Source organism: Lissotriton vulgaris, chromosome 9, assembly GCF_964263255.1.
Source record: "Lissotriton vulgaris chromosome 9, aLisVul1.2, whole genome shotgun sequence".
NCBI classification, from domain to species: Eukaryota; Metazoa; Chordata; class Amphibia; order Caudata; family Salamandridae; genus Lissotriton; species Lissotriton vulgaris.
The window spans coordinates 189,108,812-189,136,746 of record NC_141697.1 but is presented as its reverse complement, the minus strand read 5'-3'; the positions used below and the strand labels follow the sequence as shown (position 1 = coordinate 189,136,746).

The 27,935-nt window shown below is 45.6% G+C and overlaps 1 protein-coding gene across 1 annotated transcript in view; it reads left to right on the top strand.

Moving 5' to 3' along the window:
* PYGL (glycogen phosphorylase L) overlaps positions 1 to 20,706 on the top strand; it is a 128,540-nt gene extending 107,834 nt beyond the window's left edge. The window contains exons 19-20 of the mRNA XM_086937312.1: positions 12,966 to 13,032; positions 19,892 to 20,706. Coding sequence (XP_086793438.1) covers positions 12,966 to 13,032; positions 19,892 to 20,092 — 268 coding nt within the window. The 3' untranslated portion in view covers positions 20,093 to 20,706. The remainder of the gene's footprint in view (positions 1 to 12,965; positions 13,033 to 19,891) is intronic.
* The last annotated feature ends 7,229 nt before the right edge of the window (positions 20,707 to 27,935 follow it).

The following is a 27,935-nucleotide window of genomic DNA, read 5'->3' as shown; positions in this document are numbered from 1 at the left end:
GGAAGCCGGGTACATAGGGCTGAAGTGACGTTGGAAACCGCCATCATTCTCAATGGGAGTCTTCAAAGAAATGCCACTGGTGGAAAGAAGTGTCTGGTGGAACCCACCAGTGGATTCTTGATGGAAGCAACCTGAAAGCGGAAGGAACGTAGTCTTGGTCACTCCGGAGTGACCAGGGGCTCAGTAGATGAATACCCACTGATGTCTGGTACGTCAGGTGTGAAGGAGACAGTGACTCTACAGCTGCAGGGACCAGGAGCCAGATATGAGCTGTCCCATGAAGGATGTAGAGTGCTGATTGGTCGTGTCCGGCGGGAGCACCAACAAGCCATGGCAGCGGCAACCCACATAGGTCAATAAAAGTTGTGGTCTGGTCTAGCAAGGACCAGGGGACTCACAACAGCAAACAGTCGGGGCAGGCCTGGAGCAACGAGCGGAACCCAAGAAAAGCAGTGTTGTCCCTGAAATAGACCAACAGGTGGAGGGTACAGAAGTCTCAAGGGGACCTCTAGTAGTTTTAGAAAGCAACAGCTTGCAGGGCACAGAGTGCAAGGAGGCTGAAGTCCTTTGTACGAAATGTGTGCAGAGGTTGGGGCTATCGGCAGCCCAATGCACGAAGTTTAGAAACACCAACAAGCATATGCACTTGCAAAAGTACACAGTCCACAGGGGTTAAGGTTATGCGGTCCCCACGAGGGATACTAGCCTCCAACTTGGTGAGAGGGCAGCTTGACCTCAAGGGACATAGGAACCCACCTCTTGTGTTGCTGGAGCCTTCGGAGTCTGCGGCTGCTCAGGATCAGCAGACCGGTCAGTTGTATTACGATGCCTGCAGGGGAGTGACTCCTTTACCCCAAGGGAGATACTTCAGTTGTCCTTGATGCGCCACAGGTCCTGCAGGGAGCCTGTACGGTGCACTGGCAGAGACAATGCTTTGGATCGAAGTAGGCTAAGTCGTGCCCAGTCGCAGTCCAGTGTGTCCATATGGTCCAAGGTCAGTGGTTTCTTGTTCAGAATCTTGTCCACGTTGAACCTAGGGACCTACAACCTGGTAAGCCCTTTTGTACCCACTGGAGAGGGTTGGACCGATTCAAGGGACCCTCCCATGGGAGGGTTCTGACAGTTAGGAGGCTACTCCCATGTCCTTTGTCAAGTTTTGTGCCAGTGTAGGAGCCACAGCCTCCCAGGACTGGTTTGTACTAGACTATGCACAGGGACACCAATTGTGCACCTTGTGCACACTTTCAGGCACTTTGGAAGTGCATCCACCCAGTTCCAGTACACTAAATCCTGTCTGGGAGGTGGTCCCACCGCCCTGTGACAGGATGACTTTTGTGCTTGCCTTCTTCTGCTCAAGCTTGGCTCAGAAGCAAGAGGGCAGAAATTATTCCAAGCAGGGCCGTTTCTAGGTGTCTTTCCGCCCTAGGCGAGAATTGAAAAATGCCACCCCCTCCCTTTTTCTACCATCACTCTCTCCCCCTGTCATCCAGGCTTGAGGCACACACTCTACTGCCGAACCCTTCTATGTTCTTCTCATTGACTATCGGGAAACACGATCACAACAGTCAGTCCTGCAAACTATCTTGACGAAAGGCCCAGGTCAGACCGTAATGGTAGCCATACTCGCAGAACTATGTACACGGATGCCCAATAGAGCCTTGTGTTTAAATACCACCGAGGCTTCAAGTACACCTCTTTAAAAACCAGAACCAACAAAAATAGTAACTTGCATTGCTCATTCACCCAGTACCTGTCCTCAGTGAACACCGACATCGGGGCTCACTTGGGCAGTACCTGTCCTCGGTACCCCTCGAACAGTTTTCAAAGTCACTGTCAGTACCTGTCCTGAATAGTTTTAAATGGCCACTCTGCCAGTACTGGTCCTAAGTACCCCTCCGAACACAGTTGTCAAAGCTCACTGTCAGTACCTGCCTTCAGTACCCCTCAGTGAACAGTCTTTAATGCTCACTCTGTCAGTACCTGCTCTTAGTACCCCCTAGTGAACAGTCTTCAGGGTCACTTGGTCAGTAAGAGACCCTCAGTGAGCACTAATTCTCAGTGCCAGTCCTCGTGCACCTCTCCTCCCGTGGGTCTTTGTCTTCACCCCTCGCGTCTCTTTCTGCCCGTTTCCCTCCACACTTCTCACGCCTCAGTTTGCAGGTGTTACTCTGCAACTCTCCCCTCTCTCACCCTTTGGTCCTCCTCTGCACCTCTACTCTCTGAACTCCCCAGTCTTATCACCTCCGCGCCTCTCCTGGGTCCTCACTCCGCAAACTCTGCAGTGAATTGTTGCAGGACGTGCAGTGGGATTCTCCTAGTGATTAGTTTAACTCTGGAAGTTGTACTCTACCTGTAACTCCTCTCTTTCCCTTTGTGGCTCTGAGAGTTCATACTCTGTGTTGCTACAGTGTTGAGATGCAGGTTTATATACACACACACACACACACACACACACCGACTGTGCATGGCATGTTCTTTGTGCTACAAGCACAATGCCCAACGTTCTGTTTTTTTGTTAGCTCATGATAGTGGACACAGTCCCTGATCCGGTTTTTGGATTTTTGCTGATTCCTCTTTTATACACACTGCTCTGTCTGCGGCTCCTTCCGTGAGTTTTTCTCTGTGATGTACCCACAGTTGCCCTTGTTCTGTTTTTTAGTTCTGTGTATTTGTTACTTACCGGATTTCTTCTGCCTGGTTTATTTGCTGATGTGTGTTTAATACATGCTGTTTTGTTAGGTGTTTTGTGCTTCCTATTTTCTGGGGTCTGTGATACACGCACAGTTGCCCTGCCTGCTTGTGCATACGCACACAGTTCCTTTTGCCAGAGTGTGTTTTTGGTAGTCCGTGAGTTCGATTTTGTACAGAGAATCCCTGCGCTGACTTGTTTTCAGTAAACCCGGTTTTCATCACCATGCAACCTGTTTTTGCAGTGTTATTTGTGCAAAGTACACTTGTCCTTGTGTGTTTCGTAGGTAATTCAAAATCGTGTGCATTTTTTGCGAAATTGTGTCCTCATGCGCTCTTAAATGGGTTTATCTCCACGGGCACTTTTAACTGACCGACATTACCTTTCTTCTGATATTTTTCTTAACCGCCTCTCAATGCATTTATTTTCAAATGCATTCGGTTGCTTTATGTGCCAATCCGTGTGATTTCTGTCTCCTTACTTCGCACGCTGGGTTTTGCTTTTGGTTATTCCCAGGGCCGTTTCTACCATTAGGCAAGACTAGGCGGATGCTTAGCTTTACTTTCGTAGGTTCAAATTAAAGAAAAAATCCCCTTTTTGCAGCCCTTGGCGGCCACCTAGTCTTGCCTCATGGTAGAAACGGCTCTGATTCCAAGGTGTTTGATACCAAGCACGACATGGTTTGTTGCAGCCGTCTTTTGAGAGCATTTTACGCGACTATATAATGCACATCTAACTATGTCTGGCTGCGTCAGACAACCCAAGAGAATGGTCTTCGAAGGCTGCAAGGGTGCTCTGCTCATGCTGGGGCACTCTCGTAAAATTCAGCACCCTGCCATCCATCAGGATTGTCAAGGCCTGCTATAGGGGTGACTTATAGGTAGTGTAGTGACCTATAGATATAGTAAACCTTTATCTAAAGTAAGTGGTGCATGCACTATCTTATACAGGCTGCAGTGGCAGGCCTATAGATCCATTTTGCATGGCCTCCTATTGGTGGCATAATGCATGCTTCAACCCATGGGAGGCCTTAGGGGTACCTATGCCCTGGGTACCATATACTAGATATAAGGGTACCTCTGTATCCAATCTGGAGTGTACCGAAGTACATGTCATTACATTTTAGGGGGAAAGCAGATAGACTGGGGTCCTGATTAGCAGGATCCCAGTCGGACTAGTCAAACCGTGTAAGATCAAGCAAAAAGTGGGGTAACCATTAGAAGCAGGTCCTACTTTCCTGCAGCCCCCCCCCTCCCCCCCCCCCCCCCCCAACGTAAGGATTTCACCCGTCATCTGTTTTAGCCATAAGAGGGGCTTAAGGTCTGTCTGAACAATTAAGTGACTGCCAAACCGTTATGACCTCAGCTTCTTCAGAGCCCAAACCACAATAAAGGCTTCCCTCTCAAACGCTGACAAACGTTTCTCTGTGGGTCAACCTTCTGCTAATAAAAGCTACTGGTTGATCCTGACCCTCTGCATTAAATGGTGATAACACAGCCCCTACCCCCAACTCAGATGCATCTTTTTGGAAAATAAATAGCTTGGAGTAGTCCGAACTCTGCAGAATGGGAGCAGTGCACGTGGCTGGCTTGAGGTCATCAAATGCCTGCTGACAGCTGACTGTCCACTGAACCTTCTTATGCATTCTCTTTGTGAGATCATTCAAGGGAGCTACTATAGACCCATATCTTTTTGCAAATCTTCTGTAGTACCCAGTCAGGCCCAAGAAAGCTCTGACCTGAGCCTGGGTTTATGGGAGCAACCCATTCCATGATGGTCTGGATTTTTCTCTGCAATGGTTGAACTTTGCCTCCATCCACAAGGTTGCCCAGGTACACAACCTTACTCTGCCCTATTTAGCACTTGGTGGCCTTGATGGTGAGACCTGCCTTCTGTAGAGCTTCCAAAGCAGTCTTCAGGTGGACCAGGTGATCCTCTCAGGTGCAGCTAAAGTCTGCTAGATCATCAAGATATGCTGCACTATAGGCTTCCAGGTCTGTAAGGACTTTGTTCACCAACCTTTGGAATGTGGCAGGTGCATTCTTCAAACAAAAGGGTATCACAATAAATTGAGGCCTATTAGGGGTTCAGATTGCTTTTTTGGTTTGGCATCCTCAGCTAGTCTGATTTGCCAATATCCAGCAGTGAGGTCTAATGTGATCAAGAACGTGGCTGAGACCAAAGTGTCAAAGAGTTCATCTGCCATAGGAATAGGCTGAGCATCCATCTTAGTGACTGCATTGAGCCCCCTGTAGTCCACGCACAGCCTCATTTTCTCTTTTACCACCCTGGGTATGAGGTTTGGGTACCGGGACCACTGGACTAGCCAAAGGGCTTCAATCACTCCCAATTCCAGCAACATTTGGACCTCAGTCATTCTCTGAAATGGTCAGGCTGCCTTCCTATAATCAATCTGCGGCTGCCTGTCCAGGCTACACAATCAGCGGAGCCATCCGGGTTCTGTGAGTAGCTCGGGGAGTGCGTAACTCTCTTCCTCCTGTCCCTCATCAATAGCCAGATCTGCCCTGTTCACATAGGGATTGAGCCTGTTTACATGGAGCACCCTGTGGGGGCTCCTATGAGTTCCAAGGTCCACCAAGAAGGTGACCTCTACCTTTTGCTCAAGAATAGTATGTGGTCCACTCCACCTGTCTTGGAGAGCTGGTGGCGCCACAGGTTCCGACACCCATACTTTCTGTCCTGGCTGATAAACAGTCAGTACAACCTTTTGATCATGATAAACAGCCCTTACTACGAATCCGTCAACTTGCATGTTACAACACGGTTGTTACAACAACCGCGTTGTTGCATTGTATACCAGTTCCCCGCAAGGCGTAACCATGACTTGCGGAGGGGGGAGAAGGTGTTGGATTTAAAATCCAACACCTTCCCTACTGTATGCACCGACTGGAGCTGTAATAATAATTTATACTATTCCAACATCCAGCGCCCCCTCCAAGTTGTCCTATGAGTTGCTGGGTAATGGTATGCATTGTTACAACGCCTGTCGTTGTAACGACCGCATTGAACAACATGCGGGGTGACTCCAAGCATAATAAAGAGGTATAATATTTGACCGTACCAAGCTTTTTGCAATTCTTGACTTGCCTCATTGCTTTTGCTGGCTTTGTTCATGTACTCTGTCATCCTGGAGTGGAGACAAAGTACATTGTCCTCCCTCTTGCTTGGGAGGTTTGATAGGTAACTCCCATCCCTCCTTCACCAAACACAAGGGACTCCTCACTGGATGCCCAAACAAAAGTTTAAAAGGGCTGTAGCCAACCCCCTTTTCTGGAACCTCTGTAGGCAAAGAGAAGGCAGGGGAACAGAACATCCCATTTTCGCCTAAGATTTTCTGGGAGGCCCATGATCATGCCCTTTAGGGTTTTGTTGAATCTTTCAACCAACCCATTCCTTTGTGATCGATTGTGTGGTGAATTTGTAATTCACTCCACACTCCTTCCACATTGCAGTGATCTAATTGGACATGAAGTTCGTACCTCTGTCAGTTAAGACCTCCTCAGGGAAACCCACTCTGGAAAAAATTCCCTGTAGGGCCCTGACCACCACAGCAGCTGTGGTGGTGCTAAAGGGTATAGCCTCTGGATACCTAGTGACATGGTGGTCCACCACTAGAATATAACTGTGCCCAGAGGGTTTATGGTACCAATTATGGAAATCCCAACCCTCTGAAGGAGAAACCCACCACAGGTAGTAGTATTAGGGGGGCCTTTGTGGTACCACCCGACTTGCCACTGGCTTGACAGGTGGTACAGGAGCGACACAACTACTTTGTGTCTTCTGACTTATGAGGCTAATGAAAGTGAGGGACAAACCTGTCCCAAGTCTTGCTTTGGCCTAGGTGTCCTGCAAGGGGATGTCATGTGCCAAGGTGAATAGGAAGCCCCTAAACTTCAGAGGTATGACCAACCTCCTGGTGGCACCAGGCTTGGGGTCTCTACCCTCTGAGTAAAGGAGTCCCTCATCGAAATAGATCCTGTGGGATTGACTGACACTCCCAGCAGCAGCTTGCTGTCTAAGGGGTTCAATAGAGGGGCAGGTGTACTGCTTCTGACTCAGTTCTGCCCTGGAAGGGCCCTCTGTCTCCAAGAGCTCAACCTGATCAGGTTCCAGTTCATCTGACACAGTTCCTTCACAGGGACTGGGATAATCTCCCTCAATCAATCATTACATTAGCGCGCTACATACCAGTGAGGGTCTCAAGGTGCAAGGGGGGCTGCTACTGATCGAAAAGCCAGGTCTTGAGGTCTTCTGAAGGCCAGCAGGTCCTGGTTCTGTCGTAGGCTGGTAGGGAGAGTGTTCGAGGTAGGAGAAGGATCTACTGCCGGCGGTGGTTTTCCAGAAGTGTTGAACCGTGGCGAGGGCGAGGTTGCCAGAGCGGAGGCTGCGGGTGGGGGTGTAGAAGCTGAGTCGGTCATGGAAGAAACAGGCACTCATGGAAACAAACGGGCAACCAATTGCTGTAGGAGATGAGACTTTTTTTCACAATATTAAAAAGTTCTCGCGGACTTTCCTATAATGGTCTTTCAAGGCCATTTATAAATGGATTTATCATGGGGTTTGTAATTCGCACGCCACTCTTTCAAGGCGTTTGCACACTTTTTTGCTTTTCCTAAGGGCCTCCGTAAACCAAGGGGCAGAAATATGGTTTGTTTTAGCTGCCCTTAAGCAAGTTTTAAGGTACAGAGTTGAAGACCATGCTCAAAGGAGTGCGCATCTTTCTCAAGATTCCCACTAAGGGGAAAAGGGTGACGACTCTGTGCACTCTGCATAGCCTCAGGGTAAATCAGATGGATGGGCCTAAAACTACTGGCGCTGGCTTTTCCCTGTGGTTGGGGCGTGTCTAGCTCATTACAGACTGGGGGCATCCATTTCGATCCGATGAGAATCTGGTCCAATGTATGCCCCTTTTCATGAGTGGAGAGGCAGACATACTGGGGTCAGATTAAGTATGTCGAGGAATTCACGCAACGTCGGGCCTCCGGTTCCGAGGGGTTATCCATATGGATATTGGAATCTCCAAGGACCAGGCAGTGACTATATTTGGCAGCTGTGGGAGAGATCGCATGGCTGATAGACTCTACAAACTTTCCTGCTGGCCCCGGAGATTGGTAGATTACTGCTCTCGAGATGGACTGATGGGCCGAGGCGGGTAGGAGGAAACCCATTCTCTCTGCCCCCTCCATCTCCATGATCGATAGTGAAACTCAGCTTAAGGAACTCCTAAAAATCATGTTAACCCTCCCCAGCTGAAATTAACTGCCAAGGAATGATCAGTCCTGACATTGTTCGCATTGGTCGCTTAGTACATCTCACCAAGTATAATTTTTGGTCAGGGTCCACAAGATCTTTTGTCACCATAGTGACACCTGTGCCTGTATGCCATGGCATCCTTACCGTTAATCAAAGGCTGTTGTCTGTGTTTGCCCAGGGTACTGGGTCTGACAAATAAAGTGGCAATATCCATGCCACCATCACAGACCAGTACAGCTGGGCTGGAGTTTTGAGAAGGCCAGAACCCATCTCAGAGCCCAAGGTTAACCCTACTATTCCCTTGTTCCCTGTACCACCACTTGAAATTTTACTAGGGGGAGCAGTTGCTTTTGGGGGCAGTGGTGGTTGGAGGCGAATCCTTGTCCTTTGGACAATTGACCTCTTTTATCCAATGGGTCTTTTCTTTACATGAGTAACACCAAGGTTTCTTTTTGCCTTTCCCTTAATTGTATTGTCCCCAGCCCCCCATGCAGGGTTTTGGGGCCTGATTAAGATGTTTCTTATTTAACTTTGTCCCCACCCTAATCTGAAGTTTTAGCATCTTGCTGCTTTTGGTCACCACCATGGTTCTGGCTTCTCTGCTTCACCCTGGTTCTGATCCACCTATCTGGCTTATTTCCCAACTCTTGTGGAGAGGTCAGATCAGTGAACCAGGTATTGATGCAACAACTGATTTTGGCAATTAAGGATCTGCTCCCTCATAATCAAACTGTACAATCCCTTGAAATCATTCACTTTGCAGCCAAGCACCCAGCCTTCCAGCCTTCCAGAACCTTAATGGCACTATCCACAAAGTCTACCCAGACCTGACTCTGTGCCTTCTGGGTGTCTTGAAACCTAATCCTATACTGTTCAGTGGGTAAGCTAAACCCATCAATGAGTCTCTTCAGACCTCGGTAATTGTCAGCATCCTCTTCTCTAACAGTGAGGCGCTTATCTCTAGCTTTGTCAGCAAAGGCGAGCCACAAGATAGATTCCCACTGCACTCGAGGGACCTCTGAACTTTACAGGCCCTTTCTAAAGCAGTTATCCACGTATGGATGTCATCCCCAACATGGAAGGGAGGGACAATCTTGCTTGGTTCCTATTGTCAAATGAATGTTCCTTAACTCTAGGGATGCTGGTGACTGCCACCATGGGACTCTAGTTTCAACTTTTTGTCTAGCTCCCTGGACTTCTAGAGACTTTGTCCAAGGCGAATTGCTGTTGCATGAGCCTAAGCTTAGCTTTCCCAAGTTCCAGAAATTGGTACTCCCGGTCATAAAAGTGGTTCCTTTTGCTAGTTACAGAGGTCCCTACAGACTGTCCTGAGTAAAGGGGCTCTGCGGAGGGAGATCTAGATCTCCTAGGTAAAAACTGCACTCTTCCAGGAGGGGTGAAACTGGGGGCATCTTAGCCTTCTTCCTAATCTCGATGAAGATCTGAGATCCAGGTGGGAATCATCTTGTTCCTCCTGGCCAGTGTTTTCCAGATCATAAAAGGGTCACCTCCTGACCTGTCCTCATTCCCTGCCCCACCCACTTTGTCATGTTCATCTGACCCAGCGGTCTTCCTAAGGTCATCAAGCAGTAAGGCCTCTGAGGCAGTGGGGGTTTACAATTCTCCCAGTCTTCAGCTTTCTAGAGGCACACAGGGCTTCCAATTCTTGGAATGAAAGCTCACGATCTAGAGGGCAGAGATCCACTGGCATCTCCTTTAGAAGACCTAGTTGGGGTGTTGCACCTACCTAACCTAGTGGGAATTTCACTCTGAGGTTGGAGAAAGGGTGTTCCAGACCCTTGACTTACTCAACTCGAAGTTCAGTAGAATGTACTTATTCTAAGCTAGTATTATATATATATATATATATATATATATATATATATATATATATATATATATATATATATATATATATATATATATATATATATATATATATATATATATATATATATATATATATATATATATATATAACTAGTACTTAGTGGTTTTCAGTAAATCAATACAAAGATTTATCAGGTAAAACAATGCAGGCTTGAATTCTAACCACTGCTCACCAATGTGAAGTTGGCCAGATGTGATGTTCACGAATTGGACTGGTGCAAGGTGCCCACTTTAAACAACCCTTATGGTGATTTAAGAGATCCAAGATAACCTTAGGGTTTGTTTGGACTGGTGCAAGGTGCCCACTTTAATTAGTGGACATCATATACCAGGCCAACTTCTCACTGCCACCCTTTTTAAGTAGCCCTTTAAACATGGTTTAGGCCTTGCACTGCAGCCTGTGGGCAGTTTTTTATACTGCCATTTCGGTTAGGTAAACATTTAGTCTGGCTTAAACCTTTCATTTTAATACATGTCACCCACAGGATAGGCCCTAAAAGGCCCATATGTTGGGGTGCATGCCTGGTAGTGAAACTCTTAAATTTAGTTTTTCACTACTGCTAGGCCTGCCTCTCCCATAGGAGAACATTGGATTAACTTATGACATTTAATAAGTGTAAACGTTCCATGGAGCAGGTAGGTTTTTGGAGTTTGGTGCTTATGGAATTGTAATTTAAAATCCTCTTTATTGGTAAAGTGTTTTTTTTTTTTTTTTTTTTTTTTAATCCAAGTTTTGAAAATGCCAGTTAGAATGTAGTCATTTTCTTTTCCTAACCATTTGGTACCTGCTCTCTTCTAGGTCACATGACTAGGTGTAGCCAGCAGTTGGCCTTTCTGTATTGATCCCAGACAGTGAGACAATGGGCAGTAGGTTTTGTCAGGATAGGTTTTGGCATCTCCGACTGGGTGATGTGCAAGTGTGGTAGTTGACCACTCCTCCCCATCACAAAGGCTCTGATTAAGCTCACTCAAAAGATTTGACACTAGTCTTTTGTGACCACAGACAAAGCTGTTGCCAGGGAGGCAGAAAATTCCAAACGCCCTCTAGAACCATCTCCTATTTAAAAGCTCACGCGAAGTATAAATATTAGAACTTCAAGCCCAACTCTGAAGTGCACCTGTTAAAAGAACTACTGTTCTGCTGTCGGGTCTTCAAGTGAAGGGACTGGAGCTGCATATTGAACATAGGACAATCTGAGTAACTCCAGGGTTAGTTGACTGGCCTGTTGATCAGAGCCTCAGGGACCAAAAAGCCTCCAACCATCTTGAACCAGGCACCTTGACTCTACTTGTGGTGAATCTTGCCCAAGCAGTGCCACCCATCTCCTGGACCCTTGGAAGGGAGCCTGTTAGTGCTCTGCCAGCTCAGTTGTGGTCCTGCGAGCAGAACCGATGTAGCGCGATGCATCTACTCTCAGCCGCATCAGTACCGCTGTAGCTCAGCGCCTTGCTTACGCCGGACGTCTCATCTGAACTGCCGCTGCGCGACTCATCCTTGATGCAGGCCTGTGCATCACAAGGCCCTCGTCCATCACATTTTCGAAACATCTCCGTTCCCCGGAACCACCACTGCATGACCCACCTTCGGCGTATGATCTCCCAATGCTCTGTAACCATATTAAAGTGAATTCGTTCAATGTGCCTGACCTAGTCCCTGCATTCAGCCTGTGCTCCATCGCAGACGGCCTGAACTTGTGATTTAGTCCCAGTTCGGTGCGACCAGATAACCACAGTTGGCGCTTTGTACTTCTAGATACTAATTTCACTTAAATCCTTTAAAATTTCATAGCTCTGATTCTACTAAGTGAAATTTTGTCATTTTTTCTCAAATTGTTACATTTTATTCAATGTTCTTAATGTTCACATTCTTTTTGTGTTTTCACTTTTATATTTAACCCTTTCGATGCTGATGACGAGCTGAGCTCGTCATGAATAAATGGCATCAGTGATTTTCCAGCACACAGCGGGAAAACGCCTAGCAGCCAAGAGGTTAAAGTGCTGCATAAATTCTTTACACTTAAAGTTAAGTCGGACTGCTTTGTGCCAAGTTGCCACAGGGTTAAGTGCAGGTTAATTTGAGGTTTATTTGTGTTTTACCATGACAGATTGTGGTTTACTTGAGTTGGGTTTCACCCACCCCTCCCTCAACCAAAAACCCAATTCTCACCACATCCCAGATTTGTCTGCCTGTTTTTGGACCCTACTGTTGCTGGCTTTAGAACTCTGAGCATTTTACCCCTTTGTAAAGTGCTTGTGCTCCCCTTTTCAACACATTGAAACTGCCTTAAAGCCGATTGGCACAAATACCATTCTTATAAACCATAGCTTAGGGGCAGAAATGCACCCCTGGTGTGGGAAGTTAAATGCCACCTGTGAATAGCAGCACCTACTGTGCCATTCACTATGGTGGCAGTAAAACATGGCTTCAAGCCTACCTTGTGTAGCCTGACAGCAGCATCTTGAACTCTACTGTACAGACTTGTCAAAATCTGGTTGGAAAACCTGATTTTAAATATTAAATGTCACCTCAAAACACATGTTGCTGCCCACAAAGAAGGGGGTGAATAATGTTTGATTTGAACATATGTGATCTTTGAAATGGCATGTTCGTTCAGTGACTAGGCCCCAAACTTTGTCAGTGCTCCGGTTGTAAGTGACACAGGAAAAATAAAAGTATGAATTATACTCTTTATCCATAACGTTTGACCACTTCTACCAGCTACAGACTTGATTCAAAGAATTTAGATCTAATAAACCTCCAATCTAATGGCTTTTTTCAAATGGATTGGAAATGTAACTTTTTGAAAGATTCCATTACCCTGCCTAAAAGTGCTGGAGACTGATTTGCATTCGCGCTCCAGCAATTTCCCAGTCTGCACGAGTCATGTGAAAGATGTGGGGGTGTGAATAGTACATTTATTTGGTTCCAGTGGGAACCCAAAACAAAACTACATTATCAGTTTACACTTTGTAACTACGCCATTAGAAATGTAATTTTATATAATGGTATTTAAATAATGCCACTAAACTGAAGTATAGTTCAGTAACCTTATGTATTACTAGAATTTGTAACCGCAAATAAAACGGACTACATTTTTATCACTGTTAACAGGTTTAAAGTCTTTGCCGATTATGAAGCATATGTAAAATCCCAAGAGAAGGTCAACCAGTTGTACAAGGTAAGACATTGTTGGCTCTTTGGGGTGGGACGTCTGCAAGTGTATGGCTAATGAATGTTTAATTACGCTTCATACTGTTATTTGTAAACTAAATCTTCTCTCATAATGACTTAATGCTTGATTTCATAGTGTACTTTTTTGGGATATCTATTGTTGGGCTGCGTGATACTGGTTAAGTACAACTTTAAAAGTGAACCACATATTGGTAGCAGGGTTCAATTATTTTGTCTGGGTAGCTCATTCTGCCCAAAATATGTACATTTTAGTGCAAAATATGTAAATTCTTGCAGAGTATTAGTTCATCATATGAGACTTAACACGTGATTATGGCAAGAAGAGGTTTAACAAGACCCTATGCCACAATGTTTGACATACTACCCGCATTGCCACGTGAAACTCTCTGCCCCATAAAGCAGGCGAGTGGAGTACAGGAGAGATGTGGCACCTCAATTTTTTTCGCATACTGTCATTCTATTGTCACAACACCCAGATGATTGGAATGCCTAGGAAGCAGATGAACCACCTGTCACAAAACCGATACTATAACAAGGTACAGAAACCTTTTTAGGTCTCGTAGAGAGACCTATTGCAGTGAAACCAGAAAATTAAACCAGGCGGATTGCGAGTGCGGATTTCCAACAGGTCATGTGAAATCACGTGACCACAAGCACGCGCATTTCCCCACCTCAAAGCCTTCAGCCTCCCTCCCACAGGCTTCCACAGCGTGCGCAGTGCGTGCTGGCTTCCCTTCCCCCCCTCCCCCCCTAATTGCTTGTTTTCACGACCGCGCTACATCAAAGGGTTCGGCTCCCCGCCCCCTGCTTCACGGACGCTTCTCAGGCCATCTGTTTTTCTCCTCTAAGCAGACTCGAGGCTTCATCCTGCCACTGATTACCCGGTCCCACCCAGGCAAGTCTTTTGTATCTCGCTTCCGTTCCCTTTCTTTTGGAGGCATGACACCTTCTGGTAAAGTCTGCACTATATCAAAACGCATAAATAAACAAATCTCGGAATGGTAACAAAGTCACTCCATTGCCCGCACCCATATGCTTATCTCTCTGCAGTCATTGTCCTGGACGGACCCCTCCCCCAACTCTTCTCATCACTCCATTACCCTGCAATCCGACCCTATTATCCCTCCTCCATGGTCACCTAATTGGCGCTCTTTCTCTATCCTTAACGTGGCCTTTAGGGGACGTTCTCGCTCATCCCATAGTCACTTGGCCGCACTAACCGAGCAAGTTACCTCTCTTTTGTCCCTCGACCTCCCAGAACTATGAATGAAACCGTTACCACGTGAAGTTTCTTCTTTAACTGGAGTTCCTGCACTTTCCCTATTCTAATCGGCACTTGAAGGGCGATCATCTTTAAGAGGTGAAATTGCCCTCTTACTCACATGGCGTTACTCCTCTGTGCAACAGCAACCAAGACCCCTCCCGCAGCTCTTGCATCACCATCCCTATACTCCGAAACTGCACTTTTCGTCTAGACCCCCTCTACCGTTACCTACCTCCACCGCCACGTGCTCCCGAATCCCCCCCCCGCCCATCTCTCCCTTTTCCTTGACCCCCGCAGTCCGGGACACCCTCCGCCTCACCAGTGCCCGCCATGCAGCCATCCACCTTTTGTCTCCACCCCAGTCCTCCCTCTGCAAACAGAGCCTCCCGCCGACCGATGCTCACCTCTCAACACCTCTCCTGCAAACTTGACTGTGTCCCGCCTGCCCTGCAAACTTCCACCACCTGCCCGCATCACCATCCACCTCCTTATTGTCCTTGAGCCCCCGCCCCTTGACAGAGCCCATCCCGACTCCTGACCCCCCCTGCCTCGTACCCTCCGCGCCCTTATCTATTTTCTTCCCCTTATTGTTGAGGGCAACTGTCTGCGTGGCCCCCGCACACCTCGCCACACCTTTCCCGCAAATCTGACCCACTCCTTGTCCAGCATGCCCCACTTGAATGCTGAACCAACTGACTTGCCTCCCCCCACCCCCTTGTCCTTGAGCCCCCACCCTGGGCGCCACCACCACCCAGCCTGCCTTGTGACAGACCACCCTCCAACTCCTTGCCAACCCCTCTGCTCCGGCCTTTCTGCCCCTGGCTGCACAGTGAGGCGGGCACTGCATATGGCTCTGGAGCCGCTGCATTATTTGCCGCTTATGCTGAAAGCGTTCTTCCCTGGGGCACTTCTCCTCGTTGACGTCTCATGCTCTCTGAGCCCCCTGGTCCGGGCTGTGGGGAGGGCGCTGGGCGGGAGCAGCGGGGATCCCAGAGATGCCTTCGTACGTTGTCTCGGCCTCGCAGGGCCGGGCATCTTTCCAGACAACGAAAGTCGCTTACTCTGGCTTAAGCAGCGCTTAGTTATAATTTAATATTTTAACGCGTTGCGTATTACCGAACCACGAGCAGCTAATGAGGCCCGGATCGGAGATGTGTCTTTTTAACAAAGTAATGCGGAACCTTTTATTCCACCAGAAGTTCTTACATTTAGAGACTGTTTCAAACTATCCCCCTCCCGCTGGGGAGTGGGGGGGCCGAACCAAGGGGCATAGTATTTCTTTTCCATATTGTGGGTGGTGGGTTCATGTTCCTTTCAGAAAAAGTAAGGAAATGCTACGGTAAAATTGGACCATGTCGCAGTGTTTCTTTTTCCATTCTGTGCACGGTGGCGGCGCAAATGTCCGTTGTGTTTTATCTTTGACATCCACTTTAGATATCTGTTTGATAATAGAAGTGGAATATTTTCACTGTAAAACAACAAACATTACATTTTTTTGATTGTTTTCTTAGGGAGCAAATGGACCAATATAAATGGACTAATTTTGTTTATTTAATTCTGTGCTGTGCCTGCTTTACGGCTGTAGCACTGTATTTGTTTTCTTCCCATTGCCTCCTACTTTTTAGGGCTCGCTAGTGAAGACCTATTGCTGCCGCTTTGGTGGTAAAGTGAGACAGAAGGTAGCACGCGCGGACAGGAGATGTGCACTCCGTACTCATGCACATCTCCTGTCCGCCCGCATGCTTGCACTTTCCCCGTCGGCTCCACAGAGACAGATTGTTGTCTGTTTTTTCAAGCCAAACTGCACTGAGAGGGATTAAGTTCTGTGTTTAATTTCCAACACCACTGTTTTGCCATGCAAGCAGCCAGGCATTCCCTGCCCTCGTCTCGACACTTGGCCTCTTGTTTAATTTTGGTGCCATTCATTGTTTTCAGTGAACGTCTTGTACCGAGAAAGTGCTGCTGGTGCTTAGCACAGTGTTCCGGCTAAATTTGTACACTACGTAGAACCGATCAGCACTTTCTACTTAATCGAATGGTGGGGAAGCAAATTACTCCTGTTGAGGGTAGTGTTCAATATTGGACGGGTGCGGGATTCATCACTGCTCCGATTGTTACTTAGTTAATGATGCTAACGATGCTGCTGAGGAACAGTGTTCAGTACAGGGCATTGCATTATCCTGCAGTGCTAGTATAAATGCTGCCTTGCACACTGCCTTTTAAAACAAACACCACCCTGCGTCTGTAGAAGTACTGTGACAATCCATTGCTTCTGATGTCCTCTTTTCCTGTATTCGGGATTGCTCTCTGCTTTCGCTGTGCTTGCAGTCCGTGGTTGTGCAGTGTTCTTGGGGAGGAATGTCTTCGGTGTTCGATAGCGCATCACACCAGCTTTTATAATGAAAGCCTGAGTTGAGAGCGTCCCTCTTTATTAGTCTCCCTGTATTCAATCTCATGTCTTTAGGTGTTTAACTGTGCTTTAAGGTAGTCCTGATCCTTCCCCCACACCATCCATCCATCCCACTCCATCCATCCCACTCCAGTGTAATTAGGTGCATGGCTTTAAAACACTAACATTAAAAATCTGTGCTCAGCATAGTGTGCTGCCCGACTTGTTTTTTTTTTTTTTTGTTTCTGTCATTGGTTGTAGGTATGTTACTTGCTGTATCACATATCTGGATGCAGTCAGGACTATTGGCTTTTTGTGCCTTTCTGCCCCTGTTAGACTCGTTTGTGTGCCCTTCTGTCCTCTGCATCACCACACTATCACTCGGCGCCACCACATTATCACTCGGCGCCACCACATTATCACTCTGCGCCACCACATTATCACTCGATTCATCATGGGAACAGGGCAGACTAAACTACCAAGCCAATTCTTCACCAGAAAGGAGACAAGCTACCAGTATAAGAATTGGCTTTGTAGTTTGGTCTGCCCTGTTCCCATGATGCACTGGGCCAGGGTCAGACTAATTTGCATATAGCCAAGTTCTGAGCTGGGATGGTGCAGTGAGCTAAAAAACAGTGATGGATCAAGCCCTGATCTTTGGACTGGGTAAGGGTGGTCTGCTTAATTCAGACACTCTGTTAATCACCACCCCCTTTTCTGAACCACCACATTATCACTCGGCACCACCACATTATCACTCGGCAGCACCACTCCGCACAACCGCAGCATCACTCGGCACAACCCCAGGTTATAGGTGTCACATTTGCGAAAGTTATAACTATCGGCATTGTAAATGACAAAGCTAATAATTTAGCTATTTTCATAATCAACACATAAATAAAAAAAATTGTCATTTACAAGACCAATAGCTCAAACTTTCCTAATGCGAGACCAATTGCATTGCAAATTCTTGTTAGTTTATCGGTGTAGCATGGAAAGTGTGCTGTCCCTTGACTTTGCGAAAGCAAATCTGCTTATATATAAACAATATGATGAAAACTGAAGAACTTTCAGAGCTTCTAGCCAATATCTACGACCTAGTTAACACAGCCACCACTAGACATGCCATGAGTGACTAGAAGCTTCAGGGCAGATGAACGATACCCAAGGCAGAGATGTCCTTCACTTTGAAAGGCGTTAATTTGTTTACTTATCAACAGCTTAGACCTCTATATGGTGTCATAAGATTGCAGTGGCAACCATTACATGTATCAACCAAACAAGCTGCCTAGAAAGATCTTGCTGCATTTAATGAAAAGACCAACCTATGGGTTTAAAACTTAAATGCTACCAACAACGAAAAATAGAAACCTGGTGCTTCTGGGAACCAGAAGGTTATGAGTTATCAGCCAAAGTCCTTTTATTCCCCCCCCCCCCCCCCCCCTCTAATACTTGGGAAAATCTGCCTGACCTAATCTTAGTGTTGCATGTTCCAACAAAGCCAGTGATGAAGTGACGTGTATCTTCTTAAAGAAAAAGGAGTGGATGATTCCTCCACCCCCAGCTAGCTGTCTGTATAATTAGGCAAGAGCTTCTCAGTTTATGGTCTCGATTCACTGATCCAATGTACTTTCTTTGTGCCCATCCTACACCGCCTCCTTAAGTTGAACTCTGTCAAATCTGGTGGAGGCTTCGATCCATTTTGCTCATCCTACCTAGTTTGACTTAGATTCATATTAAAACATACAGGTTAAAGAAGTGAATCCTCCTTAAAGCTATATATGCAGGAGGCTCAATCAAAGCAGTAAATCCTCATTCCATTGGATGAACACATGTTTTCTTTTAGTTGTGGTGTAAGTCAGATTGCTGCAGACCTTTTCCTTTTTAACTGAATTGCAGTTTCTTTGGTGTTCAGAATGCTTTCCCCACCACAGCTCCATTCACCATGCCTTACACCCCTACAGCTCTTTGGCCACTAAAATTGTGACCTCATTATGCTATTTAGTGGTTTTAAGCACTTGGATGGTATGGATAGGGAGCATCTCTGTTAAGTACTCTACATGCATCAACAGCTTCACTTTTTGGGACCATTTACAAAGTTGTGCTGGTTTTGCACATTATGAATGGAGAAGTTTTAGAAGTGGGATCCGGGATGACTATAGCAGGAAAGTGCTTTTATTCTCCGTGGTCCTTGTTAGTTTACCACCAATCTATTTATTGTGGGTTTTATTTTTTTTTATTCCCAAGCCATGCTTTTGGCAAGGTTTACGAATACAGCATGCCAAATCTTGAATGGCTTAACTTTCATTGTTCCAAACTCTATAGCCCTTCTTGGTTTAGTGTGGCACTGAACATAGGGCCTGGGAAGTAAATAGTCTATTTGTCCTCTAGTAAGAGGGAATCCCTGGAAACCACTCGGTATGCATTAATGCAAGGTAATTTATGGCATGGGTTGCCCGACAGTAGTAAAATTACTACGCTCACTTACCCATTACAATATTGTGAAGGCACTGCGCACTAGAAGATGCACTATAAAACAAGTTCTTATATACCAGTTTCTTATTTAGTATAGGATCAGCTGAATTTTTATGTCCCTCTTCTGTGCCTGCAGTGGGATCTAGTAGCAGAACTTGAAACTGTGCCAGTTCTTCTGAGCTCTTGCCAAGACCAAGAAGTTAAGGAAATCTTGTTTGACTGCATTCTCATTAAGACAATCAAAGTGATGGGTGGAATGCTTGAATTAATGTAATCAACGGTAAATGCTCAGGCGTCAACTATAAAGTTTTTTTTTAATTAAACTTTTTTTTTTCTTTTTTACCACGGTTCCACTCCACCCGTAGGCAGCTTCATCCTTGTCCTGCTTCAATAGGAACAGTAGAGCCTGAACTCCTGGGTCTTCAAATGATCACACTTTCGCGCTAACCAATTATTGCACTGCAAGAACATTTTTTTTTTAAACTGAACCAACTTCTTACCATTGGGGATGGGCTGTGAATAAAAAAGGGGAAGGATCATGGATTTATTTTCCTTTATTGGAAGGATTTTGCTAACCGTGTCGGCCAATGGAGTTTACATCCATTGCAGGAAGTAATTTGCTGAAATACTTTTTGTAGTCCGTAGGTGTACTAGCAAAGCCATTGTTGAATTTATTAGAGCTGTAGATTAAAACATTCTGTCAACTATCCCTTTCAGAACCCCAAGGAGTGGACTAAAATGGTGATCAAGAACATAGCCGCCTCTGGAAAGTTCTCAAGCGACAGGACCATAAAGGAATATGCCAAGGATATCTGGGGTGTCGAGCCTTCCGACATCAAAATTCCACCACCAAACGAACCAAGGGAAGTGCCTGATGAACCGGATGATACCACAGGAAAACCAATCCGACAATTTTGAAGAGCTGCCACCATAAAATAAGAAATGGCAAATTTTCATTTGTGTAAGAATGTGTAGGGGAATTTTTGTACATTGTCTGAAGTTTACTTACATATTCTTCAGTGTGGCGAGTCTGAATTGAATGCTGCCGCACATTAAATGCAAACCTTTTCTAACACATAACCTAAAAAAGTTTTCTTTATTAGGTTAATTACCACCTAATCGAATAAAGCTGTCGGCTGCAGAATGGAATTATCTACCCTTTTGGTACAAGGGTTTAGGTTCTGTTTAGGGGGGGGGAATAATAAATCTATTTTTATAACTATTTAGGGCATTTAAACTATTTTATTTGCAGGAAAAGAACAAGAATTCCTTTTTAAAAGGAGAAAGTCAATAGAAGCTAAACTTATAGTAGTCATAAATGAATAGTTTTTTACATTCCACAGAAAAGTAGAAGTGCTAAGATTTACAGGATTTTCAAATGTTTAGGTCAGTGTGAAAAACTACTGCTAAAATAGTAAATGTTTGGGCTGTTCTGTTTACGTAAACACCCACTTCTGCTTTTGAAAAAAGTTTACTAAGACCAAGTGTAATATTTCTTCCACAATAAATAAATATTGCTTGTATAACGGTTACCCTTTGCATGTTTCCACTCACTGACATGTTTGCTTACTGCTAACAAGAATAAACCATTGCATAATTTTCAATAACTGCTTGTAAAATGCCTGGGGACCTCAGTGAGCCTGGTTTACGGAAAGGCGGTTAAGGAACAATACGTTCGCCATGGGAACAAGCTTTCTTTTGTAATCTGTTATATCCCCTTTGGATTAGATGGATCCATGTAACAGCAGAATATCCTAAATTACAAATTAGGAAAGATTGTATGAATAGAAACTATGTGATATTTGCTACTGAATTATCTAGTCTATTTTTTATTTATTTGGGGCAATTGCAATTGGTTTTTTAGATTTCTTTTATTGAAGCAGAATAAAGTATAGCTCAGATATGTTATTATAAAATCCTTAGACGAAGGGCAGTTAAGAGGGGGTATAGGGAAGGCAAGGGGGAATGATGATGAGATCTAAAGAGAAAAGAGAACCTGGGGAAGAAGGGACTACGGTGAGGATGGGATATTCTAGAGCGGTAATTGGTGTGTGAGGAGATTAGTGAGTAAGATGGATCTTGCTTGAGTGGGGAGTATGTGCGAGTGATTGGGTGCGATTGATGGGGTGCTCACGCTTGAGAATGATATTGGAGAGACAGCGTACCGGGGGATGGATGGAGTTTGCGAGTGGATTCGGCCCTCGGAAAAGGCTAACTGCAGGCAGTAATAAAGAGGATTAATGATCAAGGAGGGTTCATCATTTAGAGTTGTAGGTCAGTCCCAACATTTTCTAGATGAACTAGTTATCTGCCGAATGAAGACAGATGTTCTCCATTCTTCTTGTGATACCTAGGCAGCTCCACCAGGTATGGAAGGAGATTTTAGGGGAGCTATTCCATTCGGAGAGAATCCGTTTTAACTTCAGAGGTCCTCACAAGGTCAATTTAACATGAGGTCAGTCTGCGGAAGAAAAGAAGGCGATGCAGTGAAGATCCTTTAGTAACACGGTGGAAGGGTTAAGTGACATTTGTATCCCAAAACGTTTGTGAATCCGGGATTGTATTCAGGACCAAAGAGGGGAGAAGTATTTGTAGTCAAAATGTGAGTTGAGGTGCTTGTTGCAGATTTGCAATTCAAACAGGGGTTGGAATCAATGACCCAGTTTACAAAAATTCCAGAGTGTACAGTATGTGTTACATGGTGACCATAGTTTGGTTTGTGCAATTGATTGTGAAAGTATATCTTTGAAGAGGTAAGACCAGATCTTTTTGAGTATGGTGGTAGGAAATGGTGAATCCCAGAGGATTGTAGGGAATGCCAAGCATTGATGTTTTTTGTGAGGTATGGTTTTGAAGATTTTAGAATGTGTAGATTTTTGAGGCATTGTTTTTAATAGAAGTCGGGGAGATTAGGAGAATGGATTGGCTCAATTTCTAAGCAGGACTTTCAATTTGATGAATTTTTAGAAATTAAAATTTGAGAGGTTGAGTATAGAGTTGATTTCAGTAAAGATTTTAGGAGAGGTGTTACCTAGGTCCTTGACCAGATTTAACCCTTTTGATGCTTGATTTTCCTAGTATAGGGTGTGGTTGTCCATCTTCATGTGTTTAGTGTGCCTGAGGGAGGCCATATAGTTGTTTTTCATTTTCTGATCAATTTGTATTTGACACTGGGTACATTTCTATGGTAAGAAATCTGTGGCTAGAAGCCTGACTGGATTAAGAAAAGTTTTCGTGAGCAGTACCCCTGCGCGCCAGTATGCAGCATCATTCGGGTCCACGTGGGGTCATTGGCACCAGAATTGACATGCGCTATGATTATAGGCCTCACCCCAGCATGCTGACATCAGATATTTTCCTTCCATGCCAGTCAGAGCAGATTTAGAGGTACCCCCAGTCCATTTTTGTGATGACCGTGGCTTCAGCTGCTCTGCAGAGATCGGATCTTCTATCACAGCAGCAGGGCAGGGTTCTCCACACATGCTGGTCAATGCTCTGCCCTCATGCGTGGGGTTTGAGCAGCAACAGTTAACAACTTTTGACCTTCTGCCTAAAGTCTGTAATGTCCTCTTGACAGCCAGGCATCCCCCAAGCATGCCTGCTGTTGGGGCAAGTTTGTGGTATGATGTGCAGGGAAAAAGGTTGGCCCCCTTTCTGCCACCCTTTCTTAGGTCCACCTGTTTATTCTGTTGCCCCTCGGGGCCCGGCTGTGGGCATCCTTAAAATGCCATATTTATTCTACTCTGCATTTCTGTGTTTGCCTGATCAGCCATCCCTTTAAGTCCCCTATTGTACATAGGTTTCTGAAAGGTCTCCAACTTGTGTTCCCTCCTTTACCCTTCATCATGCCTCAGTGGAACCTACATTTAGTTTTGACTTTCCTGATGTGAGCTCCTTTCGAGCTGCTCCACAACTATGCTGTTGGACTTATTACTAGCAAGATCTTCTTTCTAGTGGGAAGAACATTTCCCTGGAGGGTCAGAGTGTAAGAAGGTTGGTTGGTATATGCTGCCCACTAATTAAAGTGAAAGCTATCCTAATAGTAGCTATGGAGAACAGCCTTCAGGCTTACTCTTGAAGGAATGTAAAGCAGCTTATTTTACCAGAATATCACCTCCTAAATGATTAAATGAAAGGAGAACCACCCAGTGTTTATATAAAAATATTTGTTTATTGATATAACACTAGTCTCTATACGAGACTATGGCATAAAGCACACAATACTGAATCGATAGAACATTTGTAAATAGCAAAATACACAGCGGGCTCCAGGGGGAGACCGAACCATATACTAAAATGGTATAAGAATGACTTAACTAGACAGTGCCTAGAGCACGTAGAATCGCTGGCACCCTAAGGAACCACCCAGAGGAGGGACACTGGGAGCCCACGGAGTACGGGTGCAGTGAGGAAACAGAAGCATGCTCCGTACAACTCTATGGGAAAGTTGTGGTTGGAAATTTACAAGCTCAGGACAATTCGAAGAGGACTTCGAGCAAACCCTTTGGAACTTAGGAGGTTTTGAGGCCAACCCACCAGTGAGTACCGAAGTACCCATGTTACCTATCCCAGAGGAGCCGGGTGCATTGGGGTCAAGTGGTCTCAGAAACCTTTGTCGTTTTCAATTGAGAGCTGCAAAGAAGTCCTGCTGCCAGGAGGGAAAAGAATGTCTGCTGTGATACAAGCCTGGATTCGAGGTGAGAAGAACCTAAAAGCAGAGGGGACAGTCTGGGTCACTTCAGGTGACATGGGGCTTTGTAGTCTAATGCCCACCAATGTCGAGTGCTTCAGGAGTGAAGGGTTGCTTGACTCTGCAGCAATGGGGAACAGGAGACGTCTAGGATGACCAGAGTCTGGAGGTGAGCTGTCCCACAAAGGCTGTCTAGAGCTGAGGGATCGATGACCGGCTGGAGCACCAACAAGCCTTGGAAAATGCAACCCAGGTGGTCAGGAAACTGGTTACGGTGAGGACCAGCAAGGTCCAGGGGACTCCAAGCAATGGAGAGTCAGGGTGCGTCTGGAGCAACCAGACAGACCCAAGAATTAACAAAGTGACCCTTGCCAGGACCCACAGTCCAATGGACCAGATACTGCGAGGAGACCTCCAGCAAGTTTGCAAAGTACCCACATGACACTCGTGGAGTGGAGGCTGGAAAACTTTGGTGCAAATACTGCGTGGGGTCAGGACTATACGGAGTCCAATACACAAGCTCAGGAATAGTCCCTAAGCATATGCAACTGCAAATTTACACTGTGCACAGGTGTTCGGGTTAAACGGTCCCCACGAGGGATACTGGTCTCGTAATCGCTGAGAGGGCAGATCGACCTTTGGGAACCCACTTCCTGTGTTCCTAAAATCTTAGGAGTCCTCAGGAGTTTGGGAGAAGCAAACCAGTCTGATGCGTTTAGGTGCCTGCTTTTGCTGGGGAGTATCTCCTTTACTCCAAGGGAGATTCTTCAGTCTTATAGCTTCGTGTAGGCAGTCTAAGCACTTGGTTTCTTCTTAGCAGAATCTTGTCCAGGAAAAATCTAAAGTCCTGCAGTCGGGTAACCCACTTAATACCTGTGGGAAGGGTTTGGAAAGATTCTGTGGACCCACCTACGCGAGGGGCAAGAGAGAGGGGTGGCTACACCTGTGTCCTTTGTCCAGTTTTGCGCCAGAGCAGGAGCAAATGGCACTCCAAACTGGTTTGAGCTGGACTATGCACAGGGACACCAAATGTACCCCCAGTGCAGACTGAGTGCATCCACCCGCCACAATACACTAAACCATGTCTGGGAGGTGGTCACCCCTCCCTGTGACAGGATGCCTACTATCATGCCTTTCTCTGCTCGAGCTTGGCTCAGCTGCAGGAGAGCAGAAATGTGTCTGTGGCTGGCATCGTCCATTTTGTGCTGCCCGGGTCGAAAGCTGGTACCAGGTATACCAGTGACCCCTGTTTGATATTTGGGGGTCAAACTGTACAAAAATGAAGAGACCACAAAGTTTGGCGTGGGAGGTGTTTTTTGCCTTTCCAGAGGAAATTGAAGACTGAAGAGTCTAATAATTTGAAAAAGGCGTTGTGGGAGTATATTAGCTGAGAAGTTGAAAAGTGGGGTGAGCATCATTTTGATAATTTCTAGGCAGCCCCACCAGTGCTTAATTTGAGCGGGTGGTTTTATGGTACTCCGCACCGATTCATGATTTCATCACCAGTGCTTAAGAGTCTGCCACATGGTAGGACTGTCTGGCGAATTTACAGATGATCACAAGTTGTATATTATTCAATATACGTAAAACATTGCTAATACCAGCTATTCAAACCATTTTTATAGCTTTGGGGACCTGGAATAGTCTGAAATGTCACACTTGTAGGAGTGTAATGCTTTGTACTTGTGTTGGTACTGTCACTGGCAGTACTGGCAAGGGCAATGGGTAGTGCCATGGCGCTTATTTTTTTATACAAATTAAGCACTTGTCCCACCAGATAATAGTAATGTATTTGGAGAATCAATGAGATAGAAGGGATTCGATTTTCCCCAAGACGTTTATTCTCATTCAAGGAAAACGTTTCAGTCTGGTCTTTTCCGAACTAGGTACCCAAGTATTTTAGTAATGATTTCTGCCATTTCAAACCAGAGTTCTGAATTTCAGAGCTTTTTCAGGGGATTTTCAGGGGAAAGACCTCTGTTTTATACCTGTTGAGGGAATATCTGGACACCTTTGTGTAGTCCCAAATATAGTTCATAATTTTTGGGATAACCCGGTCAGCATAATCTGAGCAGACCAGAACGTCATTCGCATTTGGGGCAGCCTTATTAGGGCCTTAGCGGAAGGCTTATCCTGTGGTACTGAAAATTCTGGACCCGTGTTATAACATCGTCGTATCATGACGATTTTGATATCAGCAGACCGAGAATGGTTAGAATACTATGTACAAGCATTTTTGTCATATTCGGGTGACGAAATCACCCTGAAATGAGAGTTTCCGTCCTGAACCGTTGGGTTCCATTTTGTGATTGCCCTCACACAGGCCAAATGATTAAAGCCGAAAACTAATCTAAAGGACACGTACACCTTTGCTGACTCCTCTGTGACCTGGGCAAGCGGACTCCACTGCCTGAAGCCAAACCTGTTCGGCCAGGTTCTTTCCCAGTGGCCGAATGAGATTAGTATCAAGGTACAACATATCATAAACCTTTCATCGCACACAAACCATGCCTAATCTTACACACACCTGTCCCTGTTTCTTTCTTTATGACTTGCTTTACGAGGAGGAGGTGCCCGTTTTTATTGGGGGTCTGTCGATATCTGATGAAAATACTAGGCCTTGCCGGGTAATTGATTGTTGGCTGGACAGACTAAAATATGAGGCTTGTCATCATGACTCTGCTTTTTCTTTGTCAAATGTCAAAAGCTTTTATATAGCGCAACAATTCACAAAAAAGGTCTCAGGGCGCTTGGCAGAGAAACGGCAATTAACCATTGCAGGGAGCAAAAAGTCGGTGAGAGGGAGATTACTTAGGAAAGAGCCAGGTTTTCAGGCTCCTGCGGACGCTAGATGGTTGGAGAGACAGCAAATGGGAAGGCAATTTGATCCAGATAGGAGAAGCCCTGCATCCATTTCTGGAGGTACGCGCCTTAGGTTGAACAAGAAAGGACTTCGTGCTTGAACGTAAAGTTCTAGACGGTTTATACCACGCTAATTTCTTTGCCAGGTAGGTTGGGCCTGTACCATAGAGGAGTTTGTGGGTGAGACTTAGGATTTTAAACTGACATCTTTGCCGCACTGGGAGCCAGTGTAGTTTTTATAGGCTTGGTACAGAGGCAGACCTTGGAGGTAATCCCAGTACCAACCGGGCTACCGCATTCTGTAATATTTGGAGTTTAGTAAGCACACCTTCATTGATTGACATAAACATGGCATTACCATAATCTAGACGGCTGATCATAAGCCCCTGAACCAGAGGTTTTCTTGCCTCTAGAGGTAGTCATTTAAAGATTTTACGCAGTTGTTTAAGTATACCATAACATATGCCTGATATTTGGTTCACATGTGCTTTCATTGAAAGAGTGCTGTCTAGCATAATGCCCAAGACACGTACCACTTCTTTTGGCTCTGGGCAGGGACCAAGTTCTTGAGGCCACCACTCCTGGGACCAAATAGTTTTGGCTGAGCCAAATAGCAGGATTTCGGTTTTGCTATAATTAAGCTGGAGCTTGTTATCACTCATCCATCTGCTAATATGAACCATGCACTGCTTGAACCTTAGACATGTGTCCGGACACCTAGAATTGCAGGTAATTAATACCTGCGTATCGGCATAGGATACTGTGGAGAAGCCATAAGATTTTATGATATTGGCCAGTGGAGTCACATATAGGTTGAACAGAAGGGGGCTAAGAATCGACCCCTGAGGTACCCCCACAGTGGGAGGCCTATTTCCAGACACATGGGTGTCCATTTTGAGATAGGTATAGCAGCCGGTGAGATAGTCTTCGAACCAGGCTAAGGCATTGCCCCTGACACCAATCTCCCACAGACTATGTTTCAGAATGCTGTGGGAGATGGTGTCAAAGGCCGCCGATAGATCCAACAGGATCAGAATTGCTGACTCACCTCTATCTAGGGAGAGCCGAATGTTGTGAAAATATGTGAATGGTCAACTGTAAAATAAGGAATGTTTGCCTAAAGCATAATATTTTGTGTAAAAAGAGAAGGCTGGCTTTGTAAGATTGAGCAGTCTCCTGAGAACATACACTGTGTTGTACTTCTAGGAT